Source organism: Amblyomma americanum, chromosome 4 (assembly GCF_052857255.1).
Source record: "Amblyomma americanum isolate KBUSLIRL-KWMA chromosome 4, ASM5285725v1, whole genome shotgun sequence".
Taxonomy (NCBI): Eukaryota; Metazoa; Arthropoda; class Arachnida; order Ixodida; family Ixodidae; genus Amblyomma; species Amblyomma americanum.
In genome coordinates, this window is record NC_135500.1 from 46141213 (window position 1) to 46168633 (window position 27421).

The window sequence follows — 27421 nt, forward strand, 5'->3', positions numbered from 1 at the left end:
TTAGTTGTTTTGCAATGCCTCATGCTGTCGCAGAAGTACACATGAAGATTGACGTGTTCTCATGGCTCTCGTACTCCTGAAAGATCAGAAAATTGGACAATTAAGCTTTAACAGAATTTTTCATCAAGAGAGGTCAGTGTCGCAGTCTGGCACTTCTTTACGGCTCGTGTTGCCTCTCCTGGCTACTTAATTAGCCGCACATTATAGCTAATCAGCATTGTAGTGTTTGTTAAAGTAAACCATTTTACAGTAAAACCTCGATAATTCAAACTCAGATAATTCGAAATCCCAGATATTTTGAAGAATTTCTGCAGTCCCATAATTTTTAATGTAAATTTGACTGGATAATTTGAAGCGGCGGCATGCACCAGTCCATTTAATTTGAAGATTTGAGGTGCTGTGCGAGGACGTCCAATCCTGATTTTGCTGCAGACTAATGAAGCAAAGGTCCTCAGAGCCACGGAGCCACAAAGCAACGTGCAGAGCAATGCCAATTAGTAATGCCGATGCTCGATATGCAAAGCATCCCAGACCTGCTACTCTAAGTACAAAAAGCAATCTGATACGGCTTACGGACCACTGAGGTACGCGACTGGCGCAGGAGACGACATGCTTCACTGCTATGCAGGTTTGATACTAGTTTCAAAATAATGTGCACCTGCCGTCAAAAGTAAATGGAAGGCGACTATGCTGACAAAAATTAATTTCTTTAAATTGAAAGCTTAATGGTTGCTCTGTGTAATTTGCAAAATTACAGTTAGGCTGCATTAATCAATTTAAGGACATGCAAAATAAGGTCAGTGAAATTAAGTTTTTTGCTAATATTGCCTTAGTTTACTTTTGACGGCGCCTGCACTCTCAGCACTTGACTGTCAAGGTACGTCTGGAGTGGAGGCTATGGTGCGTGCGCTCGTCGTCGCTCCTCTCCAGCCTGGCCGTGGTCAAGGCAGCGTGTAGCAGAGCCGCTGGCACCAAAGCACCTCCCATTCCTAACAGCGTCAGTGCATGTCCTGCGATCTGACCATTCTTGCTGCATGCCCGCTACGAGTTGACTGTGCTCGGTGCCGGCCTATGTAGTTTCTTTGAGTAGTGCGCCGTTGTTAGAGAGCTGGGTTGACCTTTCTTCAAAAAGCGACCATCCTAAACTTTGGGGTCGGCCTATATGTGGAGCCAACCTTATTTGCGAGGTCTAAGGCAGTTTTGGATGAGCACCAGGCAGTACGTGCCCCATGCCGGTGCTCATTCCCGGCAGGACGCATGGGGCTTCTTGAGTTAAAAACAGGCATTAATTTGTATACAAATTGGCTCCGCTGAAGAACATTCGCATTGCACGCCGTTTATCCGGCTCATTCACGCTGGCAGTTGCTTCCTCGGACGAGCCATAGATAGTGTGAGAGCAAACTTAAGATTACCTTCAGGGCTTGCATCATGCCAGAATCTGAAACTGCAGGACTGTTTGCAGTTCAGTTTGCCACTAGTCAGTCGGGCCGCATGCAAGTGTGAAGGCAAGATGGAACGCTGCATTTTCACTTTTCATTTCCATTGGCTTCAGACTGCTGTCCTCATGATTGCATCATTACGCATTTGCTGTTTTGAGTTCACGTGCCGCGATGCCATCCAAAAAGAAACTACAAAACAAACTGCGGCGGCGGGACGAAACACAGAGGGCGGGGGTATGTGTAAACTTAGGTATATTTGGAGTTAACATTCTCTTTGGTCAGCAAGGGCTAAGACTTGGACATCGACTTCTACGCTGCAATATACGGTAATAGCAAAGTTCGTCCACTAAAGGTAGTGTGTTCTCAGAACGAAATTTTTTCCCAGCGTCTATTTTTTTTACTGGGGTCGGTTAATTAAAAAAATCTGGTTAATTCGAATATTTTTTGCAGTCCTAGTGACTGAATTAACGAGGCTTTACTGTATATTATATTACATGCCGCTTTCCTCACTGCTTGTTCAGCAGTACGTTTTAGTTATTATGCACACTTGCGCTAGTAGAACTGCACAGTTTTTTTGTGTTACGTCTCGCTTATTCTTGCTGCTTGTTGAGAAGTGCACTGTTGTTGCCCAAAATGCAAATGGGTGTTTGTAAAATGAATAAATGTGTACCCCTGAGTGTGTAATGTACTTCATTGCCTCTTTATCGTCATGCTTGCCTAGCCATTGCAAGATCTGCAAGCATGACGATAAAGACTGCACTCCACTTTTCGGCAGCACTAAGATTAACGGACGCGCGAGGGATAAGAAAGAACGTGAAGTTATCGAAGCCTTGGAAATCGAGAGATTAGGGCCTGTCAAATGTGTTAGCGAGGCTTCCATACACCTGTACCGCAAGGAGTTGGAGTTTCTTGGTTTGGCGTGATGATTATGGCTTTTGTCTTTGCTGTTGGTGCGCTTTGTTGTCGAAGGAAGGAGGCGTTGGTGCAATAAACCAGTTGTTAGTCTGCGCTTGTCTCGTGTGTTTCTGTGTTTCTTCTCTCTTGTCCCGTCCTTTTTGCGTAGTTATTCATTGTTTCGATAATGTCGCACCAACTAGCCCCTTACCGCACTCTTCTAGATTTCTGTCCGTAGTAATGGGATTTGTGTGTGAAGTATGTATAGTGCACCATTCTATGGTGCCATACATCTCCACTGGGGCAAAGATTAGAGATCAGGAGATAGGGCCAGACTAACAGCTCAGACTCGGGTACCATGAGTGGCATGCTGCCAGCTTTGCTTGCACACAGCCATCTAAATACACAATGCTAACTTTGCACATTGTTTACTGCAGTATGTGAGCATGTGAACGATAAGAACATATGTTTGTAGTGGAGTGTGTTATCACCTGTCAAAATGAAAAAAAATGTAGCAATGAAGGCATGATGAATGCCTGTCATTGCGCAGATTGGTTGGTGTGAGACCATCTTTGCTTTGACAGGCCTGAAAAAGCAACTTTGGTCGGTATTGTGGTGAATAGAGATAGGATATCATGACTTTCCCAGGGCCCCAAAGGGCGCAGCAAGAGCAGCCACGACCTGACGGACGACGCCAGCCTGAGCTCTGTGCCAGCGGTGGTGACGGATAAGGAGAAGGAAGAAGAGGAAGGAGGGTTCAGGCGACCCACAGAGCCAGGGGCAGCCGAGCGTGTTCGGCAGCGGATGCGCGAGGCAGTCACTGCCCCACCTGCCTCAGCAGCCCCCCAGGAGCGCAACTACTTTGAGCAAGAGCGCCAGAAGGCCTCGGCACAGCGCATGTAAGCAGCTGGCCTCAGTGTTGCCTGTTTTAATGCCCCGTGCTTGGCTCCTTAGGCACGGGGCAAAAGCAGGTGTATTTTAAATAAGACTTAACAGGTGGAAAACTTCATGTTACCTGTTCTGTGTGAAACACACTGTTTCTGTTGCTCCATGCACACAGTTTCATCGCGAGTAACATTTGGATTGCCAGTTTGAACGTGCATACATTGGACATTTGGCCATTGGTCACCGCACACAGTAGCCGCACATCACTACACCATAAACAACGCCTCTCACGAGTGTCAGTTGCACTATTTATCGGTGCTTGAGCCGATCGAGAAACAGGCGCAAAGACTAAAATTATCCACCAGTTTAGGTTCCTCTCGATTTCAGAACTGAAGCTTGGAGAGTGGTCGGTGACAGCGATTTTTCCGTCAAATTGGGGGCTGCATGGTTGCAGCGCATTGACAGAGGATAGATTGGTGACTCGGCCTCCCGATACGATGTCTGTGGTGCCCACTGCCTAACTGGGCTGCATGTCTGTGCAGAACCCTTAATCTCTTCTCAACTGCATGTAGTATCGTACACATAGTTGCTTCAGAATCTAAATTTAGAGCGACCTGCTTTTTGAAGGACACAGCGATGGCGTAGAGGTAGAGCATCTGCCCCACGTGCGAATCTCGGGACCGCGCAATTCTCCACCGGGCTTGAAAAAAAAAAAAAAAACTCCGCATGTCGATGGAATTGCATATCCAGTTCTGGGGTGCGGCCTGATCTCGGTGACCAGAATTGACAACGCACTTCCTCACCAGAGCAGGATTTGGTCACTCTGGTGTAGTACTTGGCCACAACCTTCTATGAACAAACCAATTAACCTTCGGCCCTCAGTCCCCAGCGGCTGCGGAGCAACTGACCAAGGCTGTGGTCAGACCTGTGACACAGCGGAGGGTGCTAAGAATCACTGGCCCCGAACAGACCGTCATTGAAATCTGGACCTGACAACATTTAAGGCTAGACCCTTACCCAGTGAGGCTAGCCTAGCAGTGCTTGTTCGAGGAATAAGCAGGCATTAAATAGGATGACATAGGGCTTAGTGAAGTTAGGAGTACAGGTGAGGCGTAGTCAGGCTGATGATGATGATGATGTATTACTGCGAACATCCAGACATAACGAACAAACAGCGCATATTGGTCATGTTTATTGCATGTAGACTTGACTAAGTGTGTGTATATATCCCAAAATCTGTACTCACTCGCCTGACAGCTCCTGATTGTGGGTATTAACAGCACACAGAAAATTTTTTTTCACAGATGTTCATGCAATGCAGCAAATGGCAAAGTGCGTCAGCCAGCACCTTGCCACTGTAAAGCATGAAACCACACACACACAAAAAAAGAGGCCATTATCGCGGCGTTTGCACTTTTACACTGCCTTTCACTGGTGTTGTGTGCTCCAAATACGAGGGGCGGAACAACTGGCAGAGGCACTCGGGATTTTCTCCTCATGGCTGTCCATATTAATGGGACAAAAATGCATGAGTTTCAATGGGCTTCGCCTCTGTACATTTGCACCCTGTCCATTGTCCAGCCGCGAGTTTTCATATTAATGCGGCGTAAATACATTGAAAAAGTTTGGTTTCCAGAAAACTGATGATTGTTCTAGTCATCCATATTAACAGGGGTTGTATTAACGGGGTACGACTGTAGTCATAAGATTGTCTCTAGTATGCTCAAAAAATTTCATTCAAACACACCAAAAGAAAATAAAATTTTTGTTGAAAGCCAAGTGCCCCCTTAAGGCTGGCTCACCCAGCATGGTATTTTAGCAACATACTCCTCTCGTCTGCTATCAAGCTTATGATGTGTGCTTCGTGGACAAGTCCACTGTAAATACTAGTATGTCCTCACCCGACAGTGTTTTTGTTGCTGTTGTTGTCAACATTCGTCGAGATAAGCTTGAAAAGTGGGCTGTCCCCATGGAATGCACAATAGATTTGACAGACTGGGGTTGCAGTTACACTGGAGCCTAGTGAGTGAAAATGGTAGGGGTGGGGGCAAAGGTTAATCTGGTGAGGTAATGTATTTGTAAAGAATGAAGGCTACTGTCCAAGGCCAGAGGTGACTGCTGTTCAGCATGGACAACAATCAGTCAGATGATGCCCAAAGTGCAATTCATTTGGTGCAAGTTTTTGTCAGTGCTGTTGATAGGATGAGGCTTTGCTTGTGTTGGGAAAAGTCTGTGTATTATGAAATGGCGCTCACTTACTGCCCCCTGTTGATGATTGGTTGCAGTACAGGTTTTTGTCAGAAATGATCTGCATTGTGAATAATCATTCTTTTGGTGTTGCTCCTAGTGGGGAGATACGCAAGGAGTTCCGAGAGCTGAAGCGCCAGATGCGAGCTGAAGACCAGGCCAAGTCAAAGGCAGACAAGCAGCCAGCAGGTCAGGTGTCATTGCCTGCTGTTTTGATCACTTTGCTTTAATGCGGTAGCTTGAGGAGGGCCATGAAGGCAAAAACTGTCCGTCAGCCCTCTCTCCACCTTCCATCTGTCCCATCTTCACTTGTAGGGGAAAGGAGGGAGACAAAGAATGACTCGGACAACAGCAGGCTTACGTGCACAGTAGACAGCCTCCCAAAGAACTATCTGTGCAAAAATCAGGCTTGCGTAAGCTATTCTTTCTTGCACTGTTCGGGAAGAGCAACTTCGGTCTCACAAGCCCTACCAGTGGCTGTGCTTGAAACAGCCTCCTGCCAATGCAGTGCCACATTGCTTAACCGCAGCCCCACTGCACCGGTAGTGATATGTGGACTCACCACAATCTAACAATTTGACACATTTTGTGTAGTTGCGGAGTCGGAATTGGAATAGAATCATATTTGAAATAGATTGACATGGGAAAGAAGAAGGCTGTCGCATTTCGTTCCCTTTAATCCAATTGATTGCCCTTAATTTTTTTGGCACAAGCTTCAATTCACAAGCCATTGCTGTTGTTGGAAAAAGCTCTGTGGTGGTAAACAAAACAGAAGAGGGCACCTGCACTGTGCACACAGACCATAGGTGAACAGAGGCTGTTTTACGGTTTGAACCGTTATATCATCAGCCACCTCATGCAAGCTGAAAAAAAAAAAAAGACTTCAACCTGTTGCATGCAGCAGAAACAGGAATAAGATTTGTCCGTTCCGTGCAGATGAAATTCAGCTTTCTATTCTCCCCAGTGTGCAGTGCTGCTCCTTCTGCTGAGTGAAATTGTGTTCAGTTGTACTTGAGACGTGAATAGCTGCTCTCAATACACACAGAGGAATGAGGTAGTGTGCAGTGCTCGAGCATAAGGTAAACTGCAGGTAAGGCCAACAAAAAAAGTGTCGCAGGTGCATGCCGAGGCATGAACTTCGTCCGAGGAGCACTTGGATTTGCTCTGTTGCTTCGCACTTATAAATCCAAGTGCATCAAATATGAAACCACGCAAGCACACATAGTTGGCATAGTTGCCAAGAGCTGAACCATTCCGAAACAAAACTGGCCGGCTGTGGAGCATCTAAGCCTAGGTTTTCTTTAGCTTCTAACATTTAGGTTCCTTTTTCAGTCTGTCTTGTGTGATAAAAATGCACTAGTAGCAGTTTTGAAACAAAACCTAATTCAGTATTCCGATGCTTTAACCTTCATGCACATTTGTCAGCCTCAGAAATTCGTGGTTTTTTGGTATCTTCATCATCACGCTTGTACTTGTGAGACCTTCCTGTGGCGGTGATACCTGTATTTTAGTTCTTGCTCTTTTCTACGTTACAAGAGCTTTGTTTTCAGTAACAGTGGTCATTTTATGACCAGGAGCTGGCATTCTATCGATACAAGCCAACTTTAGTTTCTCCTCGGTGTCCCTTTAATTATTTGCTCTTTTGTATACATATTTGTTACCACTGAGCACCCCTGCCTGCCTCTTCCACCCTGTCATGTGATGTCTATAATGGTATATTTAAAGGAACTATGTGGACAAATCAGAGTTGGCCTGCGTCAATAGATTACTGCCTTCTTATTGCAAAGGCACCACTCTCACTGAGAATGGACCTTGGCGAGCATACTTTGAGCAAATGATATCTGTGCTAGTAGTTGCCTTGCAGTTGAAAGTTAGTGTAGCTGTATGTGACGAATAAACGAAGTTACAGTGCGCGCTGTGGTTGAGGGCTTTAATGCCAGTGTATGGTAATCTTTTAAGCGCACTAGATATTGGTGCACAAGTGTTCTTGCATTTACCTCTGCTGACATGCAAGACCACACTTGAAGCAATGAATTTCACAACCAGAAATTTAACTCGCGAGCTGAGCAGCATAGCATTATTGCCACTGAGCCACTGGAGTGGATGTTGCGATGTGATAGACTGGAACCCACACGATACCTGTTTATTTGTGTATTTGCTTCTTTTTATTTATTTAAGCACACTGCAAGTCTTTTACTGCATGCAAATAATAGCAGGACACAAGTGAAGTTCAGTGGGTCAGATAATATCCCCTTGTTTCATTCACATAACGACTTCCTTTTTTTCACACCTTGAGGCAACAAAGAGTGCTAAAAAAAATAGCACAAGTCAACAACAAGCGAATGGGGTGCCAACTACAAACTCAGAAATTGCAGCACAAGCTGTAGTCCTGGTGCTTTGATGTTTTACCCCTGGTGTGCTTACCTTCTCTGGATTGCTGCGCAGAGGGTGAGGAGGAGGAGGAGGAGGAGGACTACGGGGGCAACCAGCTGATGCGTGCCTATCGTCAGGAGCAGCGTGCATACTCTGAGAAGCAGCAGCAGCTGCTACCCAAGGGGGCCTCCCGGGAACAGAAGGTGCGCTGTTCACTTTCTCGGGCTGCAAAGGAAACAGTGACCAAGTGTTGCGCACTGGAATCGCGAGTTTGACTAGCTGATCAACATACTACTCTTGAACAGCAAAACATGTATAAAGATCGACAAAGGTTACAGGACACGTGTTTATTATTAATGCATTAGCATTACAACACTTATGCAAATGAAAACCCGATGGTGGCCAGTGACCAGCCTCTGAGAAGGCAGAAAAAGAGTGCGCCATACTTTGAGTGGGATTCGAACTCGCGGCAGCATGAACAGGTCAGCTCGCTGGCAACTGCTTTCAACCACTTGGCCATCAGTGCAGCCTTGTGTGCAGTGTGTTTGTTCTCTTCAAGTTTCATCTGTGCCTCTCACTGCTTACTCTGGATGCTGTCGTCTTCATCAACATTCACCTGCTTCTAAGTAAAACCAAGGCAACATGGATCAAGTTATACAGAGCAGTGGGAGATTTGAGCCACCGGCACCATCCAACAAGTTTGGAGCAATGTCATTGAATGGCATAAGATTTGAACCACTGCAACAGGGCAACGAAGAACATAAGATTTCATTGGTGAGAATGAATTCAGTTCATCAACATAAAGCGCTCGCGAAATTTGAGCCAACATACTAGCACATTCCGTATGCATCAATCACATTGGTCACCCATGAATTTTTGTTAGAACAAATACCAGGCCCTGTAATCTAGAAGTTGGCGTAGTACACTCTCAGCTTGGGCTAGTTGATCAGGGTTCATGTAATGATAGTTTTTTTGTGTGACTGGTCAAGAACACAGGGCTCTTGCTAGTAGTGGAGGACATTTTTTCCAATTAAATATGAGCCTTCAGGTGTGCACAGGAAGCCTGTTGGTTGACTCTTTATGGCGTAAAAGTGCTAGTACCAGCATCGCTGTTTTCAACAGCTTAGACTCTATGTGCATTTTTTACCAGCTGCAAAAGGAACTAAATGCAGCCGAAGTTTGCTGCTGTTGTGTGTTGTCTTCTGAGCCCTCTAAATTTTGAATCCAAGCACGTCCGAAAAATGACGGGAGGAAGACGAAAGACCATGCACACGTCTTGTTGCCTTTCAGGGTTTTCCTTTGTCTTTGGTACTTTCAGATTGTGACTCTAGAAGACAAGAATTGAGTATCTTGGCGTGGTACACTCCAGGAAAGCACAGCCAAATGTTTGTACACACACTCACCCAAGCAGGCAGGAAAGAAACTGGAACAGGCAAACACCTGGAGCTGGTTTTGTTAATCTAAAAACATTCCTGTTCATGTCCCCAGCAGAACGCATACAGAGTGGTATGAGAACAGCATGCAGTCAGCTCTCTTCAATTCAAACTTGAAGGGGACCAATATACAGGGTGTTTTGCCCAAGATTTTACACGGTTATTAAAAATAGGCTTTTTGGTTTTTTGAGTTACAAGAGCGGTTTTTTTGGCGTAGCATTGTCGGGGCTTTATACATCAGAATACAGCTAAGATGTGCTAACACTAGCAAGCTGGTTAACTAATATTGAATAGTTATTTTTTTAACTAGTACTGTTAGGCTCCTTAATTACTCAGAGGCATGTAGCCCACTGTAAGTGATATCCATAACAGTTTCTGGAATTTCGAAAACACGGTTACCCTCGGCGCTGTGGCCCAACAAATTCTGGCTACATTGTGCCAAAATAAATGTGCTTTCGTGAAGCTTGCCGACAAAGCATTCTCTCCAGTGCACGTAACCTGTCAAAATAGCCAAAGTTTGTTGGACCGCAGTGCCAAGGGTAATCATGTTTTTGAAATTCTAAAATCAGATATTGGTGTTACTTACGGTGGGCTATGTGCCTCTCAGTAATTAAGGAGCCTGACAGTAATAGTTAAAAAGTAACTATTTAATATTAGTTAATCAGCCTGCTAGTTAGCATATCTTAGCTGTATTTCTAGGCACTACATTGCTGACAATGCTATGCCGAAAAAAGCGCTCTTCCAACTCAAAGAACCTATTTTCAAAAATTGTGTAAAGTCTTAGATGAAACATCCTGTACTGCTGGATTGAAAAGGCTCTCCTCAATTCGAGCTCCGTTTATACGGAGCTCGGATTGAGGAGAGCCTTTTCAATGCACTTGATGTTGAAAGGACCAAACCATTGGTTCATATAAACCGAGAAATCGAATTGACTGAGTTCGAAATAACGAAATTATATTTTAGTTTTCTTATTCTCTTCCTTGTGAAGAAAAATTCACATGAGGCAAAGTTTGTTAACTAGAAATTGAATGTGTGGGCAGACAAGACAGAGACGTTGTTTCTGTGTGATCCCGTTTGCTGCAGTGCAGCTGGTGTTTTGAGTGTTAGTGTTTCTGGTCTCTCTTGTTTGATCTCTGCAATGGAAGAAAAATTCACTGAACGGTTACGATACTCAGTAATGTGAAATTCAAGTGCATCTGTTGAAGTATTTGGAACACAGGTGGAACACAGGTAGCCGCCACGATGACGACATTGTGGCAGCGGTGCGCAGTCGCGATGAGCCTCTATCCGAGGATGAGCCCGACGATGTGAGTGAAAGTGCAGCAGAAATTTCATGCAAAGACGCGCTCGACTGTTGCAACAAACTGTGCCTCTACTGCGCTCAGCGAAACCTCAGCGAGCAAGTACTCAGGTGCCTCATTGTTTTTAAAGCTGAAGTCTTTAGCAATGCAGTTCAGTAGCAGCGCCAGGCTGAAACTACGACGCTTCGACAAAAAAGACAAATAAACTTCTTTGTTGCCTGTGATTGGAGTGTTGTGCGTCTGATGCATTGTCAAGTGCACTTTGAAAGGTAGGGTGGCCATTCTGAAAACGTGATCGCATGGAAAAACGACATTTTGGTTACTGTGCAGTACCGCTTATAATGCGGATTTTCTTGACTCCCGCGGTATGCGTTATAAGCGGTCTATTTCAAATATATTTGCACACCTCTGATACTTTTGCTACATTGAAATAAAAGATGGCGTGTGCCACACAAGTGGCAAAAGTGTTCTTGTCTATTCCTTTCAACATTCGTCCACTTGGTGGAGGCATTGTCTTTCACTTGGTCTCGCCTCAAAGCATTAATTTAGTTTAGTTTATGAGCTTTAATGTCCCAAAGCAACTCAGGCTATGAGGGATACCAAAGCATTAGCTACCTGTGCGCTAAGGATACGTTGGTAAAGACTCGTCATTTCAATAGCATTTGTTTTTAAAGTCCTTTTTTCTCTCTCTTTTTTACTTCGTGGATCGGTGGCCACACGTGAGCTGTGTGGGTGCTCCTCCCCGCAGAGGCAATGAAATGCACCCCTCTGCCATGTATACGCAGACGCTGGAGGCCCTGGCTCGATTCCAGGCCAAGATGGCCACGCTGGTGGATGACGATGCCAAGGACGATGCTCATGGCAGTAATGAAGACGATGAAGATGACAACTCAGACCGCTGGTAAGTGCTCGAACCCTTGTGCACTGGGTGACACTGCATGTAGGTGCACTAAGAAGAACGTGTACTGCAGGTCTGTGGTACTAATTGCATTTGACTGCGGTGTACAAGTGGGGTTTGGACTTCTTGGTTTTAACCAAAAGAAAACTATTAAAGTACACTGAATTCAGTTTTAAAAATTCGGATTGAGAAAGCTCAGAATTTATTTCATACAGAGCATAGCTAGCTGTTTGCTGAGTACGAGTTACACATAGCCAGAGTTGAAAATAACGAAATAGCAAGGCCAGGGGGGCATGATTTGACTAATAAGCAGCGTAATGCAGACCGGGGAGCACAACCTCCTCGCGGCCTGCTAGCTATAAGCACCGTTAGTTCACTATCATCACCTGCTTAGAGCAGTCAGTTGTATAGGTTTATCAACTGCGTGCAGGACACTTGACACCAAATCGTGCATGCGCATCATGAAAAAGTTTGATGTTCTGTCTACCATGAAGATTGAGCGGCAGTTTTTTGTCGCTGCCTTCAACATGCAGAACACGTTATGCCTTGCCCTCTTTCTCAACCCAGCGTGAGAACCCAGTGATAATAAGTGTACCCAGTTCTAAGACGTAAACTTCCACATTCTTTTTTTCTGCCGGTTGCCTCATTTTAACCTGCATTACTCTGCGTTGTGAGACAGACTCTAAGTGACTTTGAGCACAGAGGAATTGGCACATTAAATCACCGAAAAGTGTCAGTTATTCATCATCAGCCTGACTATGCCACTGCAGGGCAAAGGCCTTTCCCATATCTCTCCAATTAGCCCTGTCCTGAGCCAGCTGTGGCCACTCTATCCCAGCAAGCTTCTTAATCTCATCCGACCAACCAACTTTGTGCTGCCCCCTGCTACACTTGCCTTCTCTTGGAATCCAGTCCATTACACCCTCAGGACTTTATTGTTGAAATTACAGCTGAGCCCAGATATATGGAACCCAGATATTTCAAATTACTGGCTATATTGAACACATGACTGAATAAACCGTTACTGTGCACAACCAACACAGGGACGATACACGTAAGGAACAGAACAAACGCGGACCCATGCCAGTACCACCTATCTATCTGCTCTTTTTCTATATTGAACACACTTAATATCCCCTTCTAAATACCATGTAAAAGTATAGGATAGTTGCTCTGTATATCGAATAAAGATTCTCCGGTTGTTGAATGCATTGAACTGCTAGCCGTGGCCCTGCAAATGACGCTGCTCCTAACGGCGCTATTTGATCACTTTCCAGGCACAGAGAACGGTCATCTGCGCAATCTTTTGCACCGGGTGGCAGCGCTAGCACTTTGAAACACCATGACGACCTGAACGGTGGCTATGCTTGAGGATGGCCTTAGGTTTCTTGTGCTCAGCTTCCTACGCCACATCGCTGTTATGCATCGAAGCCAGCTAACTGAAGCCTAGTGGCGGCCCTCGCATGGCATGGTTCATTGCTGAAGGCGCTGCGGAGCCCAACTACCCTAATTTCGCTGTGCGATTATCTTATCTGTAGTGAAGTGGTAACAGTATTAGATATCTTATGACAGGCAGTGGCTAGTTCCAAAGCACTGTCCGCAGCAGCTTTGATGCGAAGCAGGTCAGACCTAGCAGCACCTTGCGAGCGGTGCTTTACCAGCACGCCAGCAGGCGGTACGTCGCTATAAGAAGTGCGTCACTAACGTGGGCGCATTGTATTCTTAGTTCTAGATTACGCGTAAGTTTATCTGCTGATATTTTTATTTATCGAACTATCGAGATAGTATCAAACTATTTCGCGATCTTCTTTGAGTTTGATGTATCTGGTTTCAGCTGTAATGTGTGCTGAAAAAACTAAATCTTTCATTCTGAAATAAACACCGAAAAAAGTCAGCTGAATTTTCAGAAAACAAAAACCGAAAAGTCCAACCCCGATGTATAAGTAGTAGTAAGTGGTTTTATTAGAATAATAATAAAAGTAAGGAAAAGATTTTTGCTAGCCCCGGCATATGCCATCGATACTGAAGCACCTGAGCTCGGGCAGAGGAAGTAAAGAATAGCAGGCAGAATGAAGAAATGAAATAAAAGAGGTAAGGGGACAGGAGAAGAGGATAGGGGGAGAGGTAATATACACGAGCTATTTATACAATAACAAATGTGTACAGGTAGTGCGCGTGATTAGTTCATGAAATCCTTGAATTTGCAGCCCTCCCTGCATCTCTACCTTGCCTCTGCAGAATGATGCATGCCTACAACATACTCATTGGTTTCTTTCTCTTCATAGCGTCATGCTTGCTCACCTTCCCTTTATCACCTCCTGCAAAGTCACATAGTGCGTTTTTTTTTGTGTGCTTTGGCAATGCCGTCATGACACCACGCTCACAGGCAGTGATATCTTTCAAAGCAACAGTAGTATAACAGCAAAATTACAGGGTCAACAGTCGCAGGCAGATGGAGATGAAAGGCAGTAGTACACAGCAGTTCCCACACTTGCATGTATCTCCTTTGGCTGCCCTCATGAACAACAAACTGAACTGCCAGTGGTCAGGTGGTTTCGGTTTCTGGCGTGACTAGCTCACGGTAAGACAAAATTGACTGCTTCCGCCACTTTAGACGAAAATGACTTTGGGGAACACTCTCGAGATTTGGTTGCACACAACCCCTTAAAGCAGAAGATTGGACAGCCACCGTTGCAGCTGAGTTGGTAGAGCACCTGACACAACATAGGGAGGTGGTGGGTTTGGATCACACCAATGGCGTGTACAGCAGCTGACTGATTTTTCGGGCTCCAATAATTCGGACTTGAAGGATATTTCGGACTTCGCTGAGGAACCATCGCGCACCTCATAGGAACGTGTCTCTCTATCGTCTTAAGCCATTCTTGGTAACATTGAAAAGAACCCTCATCCGCATGAAGCCATCAGAAAACTGCACAGCAGCATGAGAGTTCAGTGTGACTGAAGTGCGGTCTAACAGTGCGACAGGTTTTGCATAGTTGCATTGTTGAAATTGGAATAGAAACAGAATTGGAGTAGATTGTCGAGTGTAAGACAGTGTACTCAAAATCGGAATTGAATCATAATTGGAATATAATCAGAATTGAAATAGTTTGGTGAGTAAGATACGAATGCTGTCACATTTCCTCCATATCCATCCAATTGATCACACCTACATTTTCTCTTTTTTTTTTCTGTTTCTCGAGGTTGGTGGGCCGTTCTGCACAACACATCAATCGACACGATAAATAGCATTATGTGCTTTTGTCTCTGCATAACATTCGGTCATCTGGTCGGTCATTAGTTGAAGTAAATGTGTAGCTGTCACTAACCAAGTCATAGTAAAAAATGACGTTTCAGAGCCCGTATGGGTTCTTTTGTCACACTGAGGTTAAAAGGGCAAGCTGTTGAGACATAAATGTGCAGAATATGACGTAATGATTGATTGCATTTAGATACCGTATAAACGCGTGTAAGGGCCGCACCCGTGTAAGGGCCACACCCCGTATTCCCAAAGGAAATATTTGAAAAAAAAAAAAATCCGTGTAAGGGCCGCACCCAAACTTTCCAGGAAACACGCAAGAATAGCCTTCGAAATACATGTGCACAGGAGCTTCGAGGTGCCGCCCATGGATGGCGCCCGAGGCCGCGGGTCATCATCATCATCTTTTCTTCTGCCGCGAGCTTCTGCTACTGTACTTCCGCTATCCATATCGGCACCGTTATCGCCAGGTCTAACTTTGTTCTGTTCTGGCTGTCAAAGCATGCGTTTTTTGGTGGTTGTGTTAGCGTGGTCGCTTGGCATAGTTGTTGCTCTCGTGCGCTGTCGTTCTTCACTTTTTCATGAACTGCCTCCGAGCATTGTCACTGTTGCACGATGGGCAAGCACCTCAACAGCTACACGGCGGGCTTTAAACTGAAAGTAGTGGAGTTCGCTCTCGAACACGGCAAGCGTGCTGCGGGCAGAAAATTTGACGTGGACGAGAAGTGTGTCCGACGGTGGTGCGGACAAAGGGACGCGTTGAAGAATACCAGCTCCAAAAAGCGCGCTTTCCGAGGCAAGCCATGCAAATTTCCTGAGCTAGAAAAAGAGCTGCTATGCTATTCAATGGAAGTGCGGAACAACGGCTACGCGTTGACAACGGACATGCTGCATGTGAGGGCACAAGCCTTGGTGCGTGCTTAAAGCATACCGCACGAGGACTTCAAGGCTAGTGCCGGCTGGGTACAAAGATTTCTGAAGAGGAAGGGCCTATCATTTCAGCGAAGAACCACGCTGTGCCAGCGGCTGCCCCCCGACTACACCAACAAGGTGCTCAGCTTTCAGAAGTATGTCATCGGTCTGCGTCGTGAGCACAACTATATATTTTCGCAGATAGCGAACGCCGACCAGACCCCCGTGTGGTTCGACTGTCCCGAGAGCTGCACAGTTGAACTGAAAGGAAAGAAGAGTGTTTTCGTGCGGACAACCGGCGCGGAGCGCCAACGGTGTACCGTTATGCCGTGCATCACCGCAGACGGGCGGAAGCTGCCCCCCTATGTCATCCTGAAAAGAAAAACGATTCCTAAAGGCGTTTTCCCCAAGGGAATTGTAGTTAGCACCCAAGAAAAGGGCTGGATGGACGATGAGCTTGTGCTCGACTGGGTAAAAAGCGTTTGGGAGAAGCGCCCAGGCGCCATGCTAGCCCGACGATCGCTCCTCGTCTTGGACAGCTTCCGCAGTCGTTTGACGGGTAAAGTTAAGGAACGCCTGCGCGGTATCCGCACAGACATGGCCGTGATACCGGGCGGCCTCACCGGCATGCTGCAACCCCTGGAGGTAAGCGTCAATCGGCCTTTTAAGGTTGAATTTCGAAGGCAGTATTCGGAATAGATGGCCAATGGCAATCACGACGAGACGCCGACAGGGCAGCTTAAGAGGGCACCGCTCGCGACTGTGCTTGGATGGATTTTGTTCGCGTGGAATTCCGTGTCGACCGAAATTGTAACCCGGAGTTTCAAAGTGACCGGAATTTCAAACAGTTTAGACGGGACCGAAGACGACTGTGGGCTGAACGTTTACCTGAACACAGCACCAGCTCGGAGTCTGAAGACTCCGTGAGTGATGCCTGAACGGTAAATAAATGCCGCGCATTCCAGATTGGTTTGCTTTCACTTGAAAAAAAAAACATTTTTTTTCGAAAATCGCGTGTATGGGCCGCACCCCGAAATTTGCCCCCCGAATCTGGGAAAAAAAGTGCGGCCCTTACACGCGTTTATACGGTAGGTGGTATTGTATTTTTCGTACATTTTATGGTATCGGGAGTCATTTGGATGAATGGTGACTCAAGCAAAAAGTCTGTTGTCAAGTTCCGCTCTGGATAAAATTGTAGTGTTGTCCTAGTTGATATCATGTGCGTCCTCGTTCACTTGCTCGGCAATTGCATTTGAAGCCACTTTGTGGTTTTGGACATGCCCTTTGCTCTTTGATGCTCTGCCGTCGTGTGGCAGGCTGTGCACTTTTGAGCGCGAACAAGAACCGATGGGCAAGCGCAGATGGTCCTACACTGAAGGCTTCAAACTTCAAGTGGAAAATTGTGCTGTGGAACACTGTAAACGGGAGGCCAGTGCAAGTTTGACGTCGTCGAAAAGTGTGTTTGCTGCTGGTGTATGCAAATAGAAGACCTTGCCGAGACTGCCCGAACCCGGAAGGCTTTCCGTGGTTAACAGTGCAAGTTCCCAAAACTTGAAGAGGACTTTGTCGAGTACGTTAGCACTACTAGGAGCAGCGGCTTCGCAGTGTCTACAGAAATGGTCCACATGAAAGCAATCACTATCACTTAGCACATGAACATTCGACCTGCGGACTTCAAAGCCAGTTGAGGGTGGCTTCAATGTTTTATGAAACGGCACCAACTCTCCATCCGCTGTAGAACGACGTTGTGCCAGAAGCTGCCAGCTGAATACGAGGCCAAAATAATGAAGTATCACTTTATCAACTCACTTTGGAGGGAGCATGAGTATGACCTCTCACATATAGGCAATGCTGATCAGACCCCTGTCTGTTTCGATGCTCCTGAAAATTGCACGGTGGAAGCCAAAGGGGCAAAAAGTGTTTCTTTGCGCACTACGGGCAACGAACGGCAAAGGTGCTTCAATGATGTTTTGCATCACTGCTGATGGAAGGAAGCCTCCACTCTACGTTGGTTGTAGACTCTCGGCTGCAGCAAAGTTAGGAACATGAGAGGCAAAGCTGCCGCTGTTTGTCGTGAAAGGGCTGTGACTGACGCTGCTGGGAACAGACTGGATGAAGACATTGAAAATTACTACATTGAAACCAAACGAGCTGATCACAGTAAGCTTCATTGCAAGCCTTGTCGATGAATTCGCAGGCGGTTTCTCGGAAACACTTCGTACTGTGAAAGGTGTTCAGGCTAAGATTTCACTGAAGGAAGGGACAAAACCAGTTTTTTAGGCAAGACGGCTGCCATTTGCACAATGAAACAGAATAATGGAAGAACCACAATAGTACATGCGGTGGGAGCGAATCATGTACCTAATGCAAACATCGAAGTGCGCCGCACCTGTGGTACCTGTAGCTGAGCTGGGTGGCAGTGAATGGCTTGACAGGTTTAAATGGGGACGCGGCTGTAGTGAGGACTTCGTTCTCACTGCAGGATAAACAGAGACGTGCTGACAGCGTGGAGATTCTGAGCAGACTGATTTTATCCTTCACAAAACAGAAACAAATTCGAAAGCAGAGTGCGGAGGCAATGAGAGAGGGAGCAGAGCAACTAGACGGTTTGATGATGCCACGCCGCGCAGGTTTGAAGCATTTCAAGTTATTGACGAGCGGCGTAGGTGCGCAAGGCATCTCGTGTGTCCGGCCCACAGCGGCGCTGGCGCATTCTGTCGCCTTTTCTTCTCGTCCTCTACACGGCTTTGAAATCTAATAACAACTGCCAAAAAATGCTTTTTTGACAATTGTTCGCTTCTATGCCTAATTTTTATTTATGTTGTCCCTAAGTTTTATTGCTCAGATCGACTGGGAAGTAATAAAAAAAATTGTTTGGTGAACTATGGTGGCTGTACACTGTGAGGAAATGCTCGAACATTGGGCATTTTTCTTTGGTATGGATTTTTGCCTAAACAGTCACCTTGTGGAGCAGATTTCTTGATGGCTGTTTTATCTATTTTGATCCCATTTGTTTTGTTGCTCTGCTAGGGCCATAGTGCAAGTCAGGACATCCTTTGTTTTTCAAATTTTCGTGGGTGTATGAAATTTTCTTCTCAGTCCAGATATGTGCATGGACACTGCATCGCAAAAATTCAAAGCCATAATTTGTGCTTTCCTAAATAGAAATAGTTCTAAGAACGTCTTGACCTGTAGCACGCCAGTAGGAAGTGAATGTTAAAGCATTGTGTCACATTTTCTTAACTCTGCAGCCTTTTCACAAGATTCAAAATATATATGTAATTAAACAACAATTATTGTGAGAGATACGAGGGGTGTTCATTAAAAATTTTTCCTGACACACTTCTATTTATTGCAGGATGCTGAAATATGGTTTATTGGTTGGTTTATTGGGTTTAACTTCCCAAAGCGACTCAGGCTATGAGGGATGCCGTACTGAAGGGCTCTGGAAATTTCGACCACCTGGGGTTCTTTAACGTGCACGGTCCTCTAGAATTTCGCCTTCATTGAAATTCGACCACCGCGGCCGGGATCGAACCGACGTCTTTCGTGTCAGTAGCCGAGTGCCATGACCGCTGAGCCACCACGGCGGCTAGGATGCTGAAATAGTGGAGGTGTGGTGAAATACATCTGTATAGGTAACACTTCAATTTTCAGGTATTAAATAATAACTGTCTTTCCTTTAGAGGTGTTGAAGGGGAGCGAGGTGGAATAATGGACCGAGTGGAGTACAGAGAGCAGTGGTCAGGTTCTTTTACTTGAAAGGCTGCATTCCAAAGCAGGCATTCGACGATATGAGAGGTTTATGGGGAGGATTCCTTATCGTGTGATGTAGTCAAGAACTGGCATCCAGCTCAAATGTGGTCTGACTTCCATGGAAATTGTTCCAATGGCAGAGCGACCCCTCCCACTCCGCTATCAATGAACGCACCATCCAGCAAGTGGAGGCCGCTATTTTAGAAAATCGCCACAGAGCCATTCGAGACCTAGCCCAATGTGTCAAGATCAATGTGATCGCTGCGTGAAAAATCATTCAAGACCATATTCCTGTTTGTAAGGTATCAGCTTACTTGGTTCCTCGGCTGTGCACAGTAACGGACCGAATGTTCCAATCCAAGCCTCTTTTGACCATATGCCAATGAAAATAGGAGGATTTTTTGAGCAGACTGGTCACACAGGATAAAAGCGAGGTTCGTCACTATGATCTGGACACGAAAGCACAGTTGATGCAATGGATGCACCCAGACTTGCCACCTCCACAGAAGGGATGCTCAGAATCATCTGCTGCCAAGGTCATGCTCACAGTTTTTTGAGACCGGCACAGAGTAGTCTTGATGGATTTCTTAGCAAATGGTACCATGATTACCGGGGCATACCATGCTTCACTGCTGCAGAAATTGCAAGCGGCCATCAAAACTAAGAGACATTGCCCCAGTTCACAACTCACATGTTGCCTAAGTGGAAGCACCCTGCCCCCATCCGATCTTGCACCTTCGGACTTCCACCTTTCCAACGATGAGGTCTTTTTTGAACACCAGTAATTTTTCAGATTATGAGGCTGTAATTTCCGAAGCCACAACATGGCTTTTGGAGCAACCCGTCAACTTCTACAAGCGAGGTGTTTACTGTGGCATATATGGGAGAAGTGTGTGTCTATGGGTGGAACCTTTGTAATAAATATGCCAAGTTTCGTTGCTCTCCGTCCAAGCGAAGTAGGTCAGGGAAAATCTTTACTGAACACCCCTCACATAACAGTGAAATTTTATTAGAGAAGTCATAAAATTATTTCTAGTATGTTCGAAAAATTTCTTATGAATACATGAAGAAATAAAAATTATATTGAAAGCTGCGTCCTCCCTTAAGATCACAATCAACCCAACAATGGTCAGCGAAAGCTACCTGATTCCCAAAATTGAACAGCAGTTGGCGAAGCTGAGCAGCGAGCTGAGCTTGGCGTATTGTCAGCACCTGTGTTCTTTCAGTGTTAAATAGACAACTTGCTGGGTTACCCACCACGTTTCCATTCACTTCGATGAATTTTGGTACAGGTGCTAACAAGATAACAAAAATGATCACAGTATTCTTGGGCACCTGCAGGAGGCAGGACTCCACATGAAACTGATGAACTGTGAGTTCGTGAAGAAAAAAGATGAGTACTTGGGCCACATCATTACAAGAAGGGCCTGCAGCCGAGCCCTAAGAAAAATGAGGCAGTCCTTTGTGCTCCAAAGCTGTAGGGCATCAAAATGCTCTAAAGCTACCGTATTTACATGATTGTAAGTCGACTGGAAAGTAAGTCGACGCCCCAAATCACATTTCCGAGAAATAAAAAAAAACTTCCGAGATTGTTTAAGCTTAGCCTTGAATAGTTGAACGCAATAGCATTATCCAGCGGCCGCTGTTTATCGCCAGCCGCTATCGGCTGCCGTGTGTGGGAGTGCCCGTGGGCATTCCAAAACGAAAATGTATTAATCACTGGACTACTCATCCACACTTGCGCCATCATCCTCACTAGCGCTGCCGTCATGATTGCTGCTCAATCCCACAGCACGTCGTTCTAACGTCGTCATCCAGCAAAATCCCGCACTTCGCAAACAGCCACATCACGACATCGCATGGAACAGCTGAAAATTGTCCCGGCTGCAGCTGCCACACGTGTATTACCCGTTGCGGATGTCGAACTTGCGGCCTGGCGCGCGGCTGTTTGTTTCTTCGGTGTAAAAAATGGCAGCCATCTTGAATGTAGCTGTGAACGAGCGCCGGTGGCTTGCCAGACCTGGAGCACAAATGATGACTGACGAAGCACTACATTAAAAACTTGTGAAACGCGGCCGGTAGTAGTCAAATGCGTCAGAGCCAAAGAGAAACTACGTGTGAATGGCATCGGCTCTTCCATCGGCTACATACACTCCCCGGAACCGCTGCCGTTCCAAGTGGGGGTGCTGTTTCGACTGGAACAGCAGCCCTTCCATCAACTATCAACGGCCCCTTGAGTGCCAAGTGTGCATTAGAAAGTAAAAAAAATACTCGTTGGACACTTGAGCTTCCCGTAGAACGCGATTGCGTTATCGGGCCGCCGCCGCTTATCAGCAACCGCAGTCAGCAGCCACGTGTGGGGCGCCAGTTTGCTGCTTATCGATAGCCGCCATTGGCCGCCGCTCGCGCGCGTGGGGAGGGGATGCCAGTTTTGCGCGTTGACATAGCAGCTGCTCAAGGCCAGCACCAAGAGCGATGCGATGGAGCCACGCAGCAAAAATGCAACCACGCTGTAGCATGCCTGATATCTCGTTTGTCTCGCCTTTACTTATAGTGCGATGTTTTTGTTTCGATTGTAAATTGACCCCCCCACTTCAGATTTTCAAATTTTAAAAAGATAGGTCTTCTTACAATCGTGTAAATACGGTACATTCGGCCTCAGTAACTTCTGCAGGAAATTCCACGACTTTCAGTGGTGGTTCACCTGCTCCATCTTCTGAATCTAGGTGCACTATGGTCCAGCTCAAGAAGAAGCATTCTGCCGAAGTAAGGCATTGCTGGTGTTGGCAGTGACTTTAGCTCATTTCAGTCCGAGGAAAGGTACGATGTTGGTTAGGATAGGGCGCCATATGGCCTTAGGGCTGTTCCTGTCCAGCGGAAAGCTTTGGAGAAAAGGAGCCATAGCCTTTGTGTCACTGAGCCTGGTCACTGCTGAAAGGAACTACAATTATCTTGACAAAAAGGCACTGGCTGCTGTTTTCGGAGTAACATGCTTCAAGCGGTACCTCTGGGGTCACCAGTTCGAAGTTGTGACTGATCATAAGTCACTGTTGGATCTCTTGGCAGGAAACTAGCTCATACACGAGGCATGTTGAGATACAACTATGTCTTGGGGTGCAGGCCTGGAGAACAGTCTTTTCACGGATGGTCTCAGTCATTTACCCCTGCTAGCAAGCGAAACTAACACTGAGTGCCCTCGACAAGTTTTTATGCTCCGTGGTTATTTACCCAAGGGTGCTATCAGCATCACTTGTAGCAGCAGCTGCTAATAGAGATCTATATTTTTCACACTGTGAGAAGCTGTGTGGACGGGGAGAGGTCCCTTTTCGGGAGAGCCTTGGAAAGTGTTCGAAGCTTGATTCGCGGAGTTCAGCATCCAGAGCAACGGAATCTTATTAGGAAACAGAGTTGTGATCTCTACATCGTTACGAGCTGAAGTACTGCAACTTCTTCATGAAAGTCACCCTGGAGTCTCAAACGAGAAAATGGTTGCCCATGCAACGTTGCCCAGCACTAGATGAAAACCTTACAGCAGCAGTCAGGCACACTTGCATGGTTAACCAGGGAGTTCCAAGGCCAGTGCCCATTAAGCAGTCACCTTTCCTCGAGAGGCCGTTGCCTCGTTTGCATATAATATATTTTACAGGGCCGATGAAGTGTACCTCATTGTTCATGATGGATGCACTTTCTAAATGGCTAGAGGTCTATTCTGTGATGACCCCATCTGCAGCAATTACTATCCGCTGCCTGAGAAAGATCTTTGCAGGTCAAGGGTTGCCGGATGTTGTCATGTCGAACAGGCTGGCATTTATAGCAAAAAGTTCTAGGCCTTCTTGTGGAAGAATACCATTAAGCAGATACTGGTGCCACCATACCACCCAGCACCCACTGACACAGTGGAGTGGGCGGTGCAGACCATAAAACAGAAGCTGAAGAAGGCCAGATTAGGAGAATTCATGTGCAGCTTGCTAGAATCCTTCTGTTATACAGGTTAGTGCCGCATGAGGTAACTGGCTGCAGTCCTGTTGAGCTTCTGCAGGGTCGGAACTTGAAGACAGCCCTCGACTTACCTGGCCCAGACCTTAGAATGGTAGTCATGGCAAGTCAGCTTCAAGAAAATATTTGGAGGAACCAGATGTCAGTAAAAATGGCTAACCTGGATCCATGCAAACTGGTCTTCGCTCGAAATTTTCAACTTTGGCCAAGTTGGGTGCCAGCAACGGTGGAGTCGGACTGAGAGTTTGCAGCAGTGCTGCGACTTTTGTATGGCCATGTGTGGACGAGACATGCGGCTCTGGCTGGCAAACCTATGGCTGTGGAGGCGGGTCAATCGGCACTTGACACTATGGCTGCAGCTCTGCTGGAGACAGCGCTCTAGGTGTAACACTGAGGATAACAGAAACACACCTTCTGAGTCCTCTTGTGTCGCCGCTTACGCCTCTGTTCATATGGGAGCAATTCAACAGCAACAAACTCTTGTTCATCACAGCGGTCGAAACCGGTGGACGGGAGTGCGATATTACAATAGCAATGTAATTTTTTTGTTTTAGTTGCCGTATTCACAATTTTTATGTGCGCATCTCTTTCTTTATAAAGAGGGCAGGGATGTTATATTCATGAAAACCTGCCGACCCAGCAGAATTCAGCACCTGCATTTAACCTGGTGTATGCCGTTTCTGGTTGTGACACTTTCTCTAGCAAGCACACTGTGTGCCAACTTGGAAGATGCTGGGTTCTCTGTGGCCTAACCTAAAATACGTAAACTTGGCACGAATGGTTGCAGAATCAACATGGTGAAGTGGTGGTCTCGGGTTCGAATCCCGGACCAAAGCGAATTTTTTAACTATTCAGTTTCTGAGAAAGATCTATAGCTTCCCTTAGTAGCCGCATGGTCGCGCATGGGTGGCTACCAATGAGTAATTACTTCTTTATTACAAACCTACTCCACCTTGGGGGATTCCCCTAAACATTTGACCAACACTGTTCGCGCTTGGCGTTATTGATCAATTCGCTCTTGCCCTACCATAAGCTTGCCGTCCCGGTTAGCTCAGTTGGTAGAGCAACTGCTCCGGTGAAGCGGCAGTCCCAGGTTTCAACCTCAGACCAGGACAAATTTTTCTTTAACTACGAAGTTTCTAAGAGAGCTGTATAGCTTTTGTTTGTAGCCATATGGTTGCACTTGGATGGAAACTGCAGCCCACGGCGAAAAAAGCGCCACTAGGCCAGTAAAGTTTGAAAGGGGCTCTGAAACGCCTTCCGAGGAGTGCACGTTAACTCACTTAATCACTGCACTGTGTTGCCATGAAAACCAGAGCCAAATAATACTCTTTACACGCAGCAGACGACCCACAATCACGCGTCAAAGTTGGCGAGCCCTTCCTGGCGACTTTTTCATACTCGCACCCTCCTCCGTCCCCCGCATCTGCGTAGACAAGGTGAGAGGTGGCCATTGGTTAGATTCTTTCGGACGTCAGGCAGCTACCGTGGCCGCGGCGGGTCGGGAAGCTCCGCTCCCAGAGGGGGGTCGACGAAGGAGCGCCTACCTTCCAGCGTGCAAAAAGCAACGAGAGGAGAGGGAAAGGCGCGAAGACGCTGAAATTCAAATTTTAACTACAGATAACTCAGCTTCTACAAACCGCATTTAAAAAATCCTTGCTGGACACTATTTGTGAAGCGGTGTGCTTCAATATCCCATCCATGCCGCAACTTTACTAGAGCCCCCTTCACAGCCCTTTTAGTTTAAAAAAAGCAGGAAAAGGAGTTCAGAGGCTCAACAAGGGGGAAGTGCTTGGTGAGTGCTGCCCTTCATATGATCCAGAACAACCATTTTCTGATCTCATTTGGAACTGAGGTAATGACGGCGGAGTTAGGTTAATGAGCCATTAAACAGTTTTTCACATTTCTTTGGGCTATGCTTGTGCAGATAGTTGTTTCTTGGTTTGAAGTGAATTTGAAGCGATAGTATTTTTCAATAATTTCAAAGCGAATACCATATTTACTCGATTCTGATGCGCGCCTTTTTTCTGGAAAAATTTAAAAATGACATAAGCGTTAGAATAGCGTACCAAAATGAAACTGTGCCCGCCACACCTTGTTGTCATCGGTATCACAAAATGGCAGCTTGGTATTTCTTGTGCTTTGATATTATCGGCAGAGTCCTTCAAGGGACTCTGTTATTGGTATCGCCAGAGTCCTTCAATGGACAATGGTATCGCCTACCTACTTAACGCATTCGCTTATGTCAATAGGCTTTACAAGCGTCTGAAGTGTCCCGTCAGTAAGGTGTCGTAAATTATCAAAATCAGTGAATATTACCACAAACCTACTTTTGCCACCTTGTAAGTGTGTCATAACCGTTATCATAATCTTTGACACTTTTCTCGATCTGCCTGCCTTGAACGTTTTCATCAATGTGCATCTCTTCATGTCTACATTCTTTGCTCTGCAGCTTTTTACTGGTACCTGCTTGATTTGCACTCTTTCCTGCTTCATGTCTGTTCTATGCATGGAGGAAGGAAACCTCAGGAGAGGCCCTTGCTATCCAAGCTGCATGGAAAAAAGTGTGCTGGAAGTCGCGCGCTTTCGCAAGGACTACTGGGAGTGTTTGGCCAATGGCACAGCCAATAGTAATGTTGGGCACAGCGGCATCTGCTACATTGTCTGCTCCGCGTGCGCAAGGGCGGTGCGACGGTGGCCAAATGGGGGGAGGGAGCCTTCATGCCCAGGTTCAGAAAATGAGACACATAGCGGCCTATCCCCTTTTCCTTCTCTCCTCCATGGTTCTGTGCAATAGGAGACCTGCCTCTTGCTTAACTTAATTGACTTGACTAGTGTGCTCTCCTCTGCTTCAGTTTGATCTCCAATGAAAGGGGTGCTCTAAAAATGTGCAAATCATTGTACACCAAGTTATGAATTGAAGGAGTTATGGCTTGATCAACATGTGTTCCCAAACCTTTCAGGCTTGGCAAAGCTGCGTACAGCAAAGTCTCGATAATTCCAGCTTGAAGGGGCCAAAAATGTGTTGTAATTTTGGAGAGATTGAGTCGAGGGGAGCCTTTAAAACTACATTTCATGCTGATGGAATCAGAGTGAGCGTTCAAATAATGATAAGTTTAGATGAAGCATGTTCAAATCACTGGGTGTTCACCATATAGTAACTAGTCTGCAAACGTGCTATTCTATTATCCACCTTGTAAGCAGCTCACGGAAGTAGGTCACTAAATATGTCTGTGCAAGAATGCACTTGCATTTCTTGCATTTGGGCACTTGTGAGTAACTGAATCCTGCGTCTGATTGCAGGCTGGCTCATCGGCTCCGATTCAGTGAGCAAGGCCCTGTGCTGGCACGAGACGCGAATGTGGTGAATGCCGAGGAGGCCTACAGCATCGACGACCCGCGCAACGCCATGAACGAGAGGCGCCGCAAGCGACCTCACCACGGCCATGGTGATCGAAAGCACCATAAATAGTAGCTGGCGAGTGTGTGCTGTGAACCGGAGTGTTGTTCTGTGCCATGGACAGTGCCACCATGGACTCTGGCTACGGATGTGTGTCGTTGGGAGGAGCCTGCGCTACTGTGAAGCTGCACAGAATATGGCGACTAGGATGTTAAGAGTTGACTGTGACACATACGAGACGTTAATTACTATGCACGATTGTAAGTTGACCTATTTTTCAAAATTCGAAAATCCGAAGTTGGGGGGGGGGAACGATTTAAAAGCGAAACCGAAGCATTGCACCATAAATAAAGGCGAGACAAACGAGATATCAGGCATGCTACAGCGTGGTTGCATTTTTGCTGCGCGGCTCCGTTGCATCGCTCTTGGTGCTGGCCTTGAACAGCTGCTGTGTGACGCGCAGAACTAGCATCCACGTGTACCCTGCGCAAAGCGGCCAATGGTGGCTGTCGATAAGCAGCAAACCAGCACCAGCCCACTCCCCACACGTGGAAGCAGATTGCGTCTGCTGGTAAGCGGCAGCGGCCCGATAACGCATTCGCATTCTACTGTTAATAAGCGTCGTCCA

At 46.3% G+C, this 27421-nt stretch overlaps 1 protein-coding gene across 1 annotated transcript in view; it reads left to right on the plus strand.

Annotated features, from left to right (window-relative positions):
* Positions 1-27159, plus strand: part of LOC144127920 (spliceosome-associated protein CWC27 homolog) — an 87044-nt gene extending 59885 nt beyond the window's left edge. The window contains exons 7-11 of the mRNA XM_077660913.1: positions 2982-3232; positions 5566-5654; positions 7911-8041; positions 11358-11473; positions 26697-27159. Coding sequence (XP_077517039.1) covers positions 2982-3232; positions 5566-5654; positions 7911-8041; positions 11358-11473; positions 26697-26865 — 756 coding nt within the window. The 3' untranslated portion in view covers positions 26866-27159. The remainder of the gene's footprint in view (positions 1-2981; positions 3233-5565; positions 5655-7910; positions 8042-11357; positions 11474-26696) is intronic.
* Positions 27160-27421: the final 262 nt, after the last annotated feature.